Source organism: Psammomys obesus, unplaced genomic scaffold (assembly GCF_907164565.1).
Source record: "Psammomys obesus unplaced genomic scaffold, mPsaObe1.curated_primary_1811, whole genome shotgun sequence".
NCBI lineage: Eukaryota > Metazoa > Chordata > Mammalia > Rodentia > Muridae > Psammomys > Psammomys obesus.
This window is the reverse complement of record NW_026596039.1, coordinates 20,810,248-20,814,616: the sequence shown is the minus strand read 5'-3', so window position 1 is coordinate 20,814,616 and position 4,369 is coordinate 20,810,248. Positions and strand designations below refer to the sequence as shown.

Sequence of the window (4,369 nt, the reverse complement as noted above, 5' to 3'; positions counted from 1 at the left end):
GAAAGAAAGAAAGAGGAAAGAAAGAAAGAAAGAGAAAGAAAGAAAGAAAGAAAGAAAGAGGAAAGAAAGGAAGGAAGGAAGAGAAAGAAGGAAAGAAAGAAAAGAAAGAAAGAAAGAAGGAAAGAAAAAAGAAAGAGGAAAGGAAGGAAGGGAAAGAAAGAAAGAAAGAAAGAAAGAAAGAAAGAAAGAAAGGAAGGAAGGAAGGAAGGAAGGAAGGAAGGAAGGAAGAAAGCCCCAGGCACGGTGATGCACACTTAGGAAGTGGAGGCGAAAGGATCAAGAGTTAAAAGTCCTCAGTTCCATAGCAAGTTTGAGGCTAGCCTGGGTCTCAAACAATAACAACAACAAAATAAGGTAAAATGATGAAATAAAATGCTAATGATGGATACTTCTAACCAGTGAGAATATGACTGATTTTCTTCTTGTTTCATTATACTTAGTGCTCATTGCAGTATTTAGATTGAACGTATATTGCATTTAGAACTAGAAATAGAAGCAAAATGTCTTAAGCTGGTCTGTGACGGCTGTCACTCCTTTTATAAGCTAATTAACATGACAGATATTTATGTATTGTCCTTAATTTACCAACAAAAGCTTTGTCTTCACAGTAAAGAAAATCTGTATAGCCAGGTTTTGTAGTGAACCTGTAATTCCAGCAGAGACATAGGAGGATCAGGAATTCGAGGCCAGCCTCGTCTGCTTAGTGAAACCCTGTCCCAGAAGGGATGAGGAAGTTATTTTAATTGACAATGAGAATTTAGCAAAGAGGATCTTTTTAGTGTCCATGACACTACATGACAAACTCCATTTCATCTTCTTTTGTCCTATTTCCTTCATATAAGTCTTTATCTAGCTTTATTTACACATTTGTTTGTTTGTGACAGGGTCTCAAATAGCCCAGGCTAGCCTGGACCTCACTGTGTAGTCCAGGCTGGTCTGGAACTCCCTAGTTCTCTTGTTGCCATCTCCCAAATGCTGGGATGACAGGGGTGTGCCACTATGCCTGGCTCTCCTGTTTTCCTCAAGGACATCTGTTACTGGATGAACCAGGCCTTTCATCTTCCCCTTGCAGGTAATCTCCAACATTCCAGGGCCTTCTTCACCATCTCTGCCCTCTGCATGCTTGACAGCTTTGGCTTGCTCCTTAGATCTTGTTGCCCTCCAGGAAGAATCATGTCCTCTGAGCTGGATCTGAAGGTGTCCATGCTCAGCTTCTGCTCAGGTAGAGATTGGAAAGGTAATTCACCAAGAGAAAATAGCCAAGGGAACTGAGTGTCTCTGGGGGCTTTCATGGTCTTTCCTATCCTTTATTTCTCTTCAACTTCACACCAGCGGCCAGCTCCCTGCCCTATCTCATTGCACAGAACATGCCTCAACTGTCTTATTTAGGCTGAAGACCTCTTCTTTCTCATATCTTGGCTAATCCCCAGATTTTAAATCCTTTGATCTTTGCCATGAATACAATCCCTGCAAATGAAATAAGAGCTGGGGGTAGCAGCCAAGGTGGATGGAAGACATGGATAGACTGTGACATCTTTTCTTCTGGTCTCAGCTGTCTGCCTGGTCCTCTTCCTCAGCCTGCTTGTGGCCCAGGTTGAATGGCACACAAAGAGTGCCATGGAGTTGGAGTTCCTGTGGGCCTATTATCTAAATTACTGCGGGGACTTCTTATACCTCTGTGTCAGTGAGTCAGTCCCCTGCTCTGCGCTTAGAAGGAGGAAACAGGAAATCACTTATGTAACAGGAGGTAGAATGGAGAAGAACTAAGATACATGGCAGGTTTTCATGTGGAGAGGCAGTGTGGCAGTGGGCATAGATCTGACAATCAACAGCTCAGAATCAGTATCTTGTTCTCTCACAAAACGAGGTGAGGCTGCTTACGGGTCCCCAGAAACCCATAGCACCATTATTGAAATCTAGGAGATTCAAGCTTTATTGTAACAAGACTAGCATAGTCTAATGCAGCACAGACAATGAAGAGTAAAATGACTGGGGGAGGGGGAGGGGTGCTGGGAAGACTGTGCTGAAAAGAGGTCCTTTAAGACTGAGTGTAAAAGGATGAACAAAGCTTTCAAAAGATGAAGACCATCTGTCATCTGGGCGAGGTGGTACACGCCGTTAGTCCCCGCACTCAAGGAGAGAGAAGCTGGTGGATCTCTGTGAGTTCGAGGTCAGCCTAGTCCTACAAAGTAAGTCCAGAACAGCCAAGAAACCCCATCTTAAAAAAAAAAAAAGTTTGTAAACCACATCTCTGTCTTTTTCCTCCTCTAGGGATCATGTCTTTTCTCAGCTACCTAAGTTTCCAATATCATTTTATTGATCTGTGTGTCAGCGAGATTCCACAGCAGAAGTCCAGTGCCTGCCACAGCCAAAAAATCAAGTCCTGAGATGCAGCTCCTCAGTGGGAGAGAGAAAACAAGCACGTGTGAGAGAGGAAAATCACCAAGTACGAGACTGGGATGGGACTAGGAAAGGCCAAATCTTGCTGTCGTAAAAACAGAGAGGGTGAGTTGAGTGAGAAATGATTGTGCAAATTCAAAGAAACCTTCTGATATCATATCCACAGTAGCATTAAAGCTAATGAAATGTCTTTTGTGTGTATTGTACCCAAAACATATAAGACACTTTTAGAGAAAGTAATGAAGGGCTGAAGAAATGGCTCAGCAGTTAACAGAGCCAGCAGCACAGTCATGGGTTTCAGAATTTGAATCTCAGCACCCACATAACAAGCCTCCTTAAAGAATAGGTGGAGGTGAGGAGATGGAGGGCATCCAGTATCCTCTTCTGGTACTTACACACACACACACACACACACACACACACACACACAAATTAGTCTTGAAAATAAAAGATAAGGTAATAAAAATTCACTTAGAAAATACATTTTATTTTTTGTAAAAGGTTTGTTTTGATATTCACTTACGTGTATGTGTCTCTTTGTGTGCCACTTGTGTGTGAGTGCCAACAGAGATTGGAAGAGAGCACAGGATTGCCTGAAACTTGAGTTGTAGGCAGTTGTGAGCTGTCTGACACGAGTCCTGAGAGCTAAACTCCGGTCCTCTAGAAAAGGAGCAAGTACTTTCTAATTGCCAGAGTCCTCACTGAGATATTTTTAAAGATAACAACAACAACAACAACAATAATAATAATAATAGAATTGGGGGCCATAAATGAAAAAAGCTAGCATTAAATACACTATATGGAACAGGGGGCGTTTCAGGCACTGGGGGATCTCGTGAACTCAAGCGGTCCTGGATGTAGAAGGTCAACGGGATTATCTTTACTGCTACAGCTTTGGGTGCTCTCGGAATGAGGACGGCTGGGCAATCATTGGTGGGTGTGGAATGAGGACGGCTGGGCAATCATTGGTGGGTGTGGAATGAGGATGGCTGGGCAATCATTGGTGGGTATGGATTGGAATCAACACAGTAGTAAACACGCAGTACCCTAAAAGCTGGGGTACTGGGTAGATTCTGGGGAACCCATGGAGGTTCCAGCTTCTACGAGAATTGATACTTAAACTGCTATTGCCTGGCCAGGCAGTGGTGATTCAAGCCTTTAATCACAGCACTCAGAAAGGCAAAGGCAGGCTGATCTCTGCGAGTTCGAGGCCAGCCTGGTCTACAAAGCAAGTTCGAGGACAGCCAGGGCTGTTAAATAGAGAAACCCTGTCTCAGAACAAGCAAACAAACAAACAAACAAACAAACAAAACTGCCATTGCGCATCCGGGGCTGCAGAGTGAACCCCGGATAGTCAGGGATACACAGAGAAACCTTGTCTCGCCTGGGGTGGTGGTGATGGACTGCAACTTTAAAGTCGGTTATGTAAAAAAAAAAAAAAAAAGATTCTTTTTTTTCCATTAATTAATTAATTTATTCACTCTACAGCCTGTTAGCAGCTCCCTCCTTCTCCTCACAGTCCAACCCTCACATCCCTCTTCTCCCATTCCCCTTCCCCTTCTCAGAAGGGGAGGCCTGCCAGGGGTGCCAACTCACCTTAACACATCAAGCCTCAGAGGACTAAGTGCATCCTTTCCCACTGAGGCCAGACAAGGCAGCCCACGTAGGCGAAAGGGACCAAAGGCAGGCAGCAGAGCCAGAGATAGTTCCTGCTCCAATTGTTAGGGACCCACATGATGACCAGGCCACACATCTGCTACATGTGTGCAGGGGCCTGGGTCCAGCCCACACGGGCTCGTGGCTGGTGCTTCCGTCTCTGTGAGCTCCATGGGCCCAGGTGAGTTGACTCTGTAGGTCTTGAGCTATCCTTGACCCCTCCGGTTCCCTTAATCCTTCCTCCCACTCTTCCACAGGACTCTGAGCTCTGCCTCTTGTTTGGCTGTGGGTCTCTGCATCTGTTTCCATCAGC

The 4,369-nt window shown here is 44.7% G+C and overlaps 1 protein-coding gene across 1 annotated transcript in view; it reads left to right on the top strand.

Moving 5' to 3' along the window:
- Positions 1 to 2,469, top strand: part of Tmem202 (transmembrane protein 202) — an 8,313-nt gene extending 5,844 nt beyond the window's left edge. The window contains 4 exon segments of the mRNA XM_055622081.1: positions 1,073 to 1,222; positions 1,553 to 1,684; positions 2,272 to 2,325; positions 2,357 to 2,469. Coding sequence (XP_055478056.1) covers positions 1,073 to 1,222; positions 1,553 to 1,684; positions 2,272 to 2,325; positions 2,357 to 2,469 — 449 coding nt within the window.
- Positions 2,470 to 4,369: the final 1,900 nt, after the last annotated feature.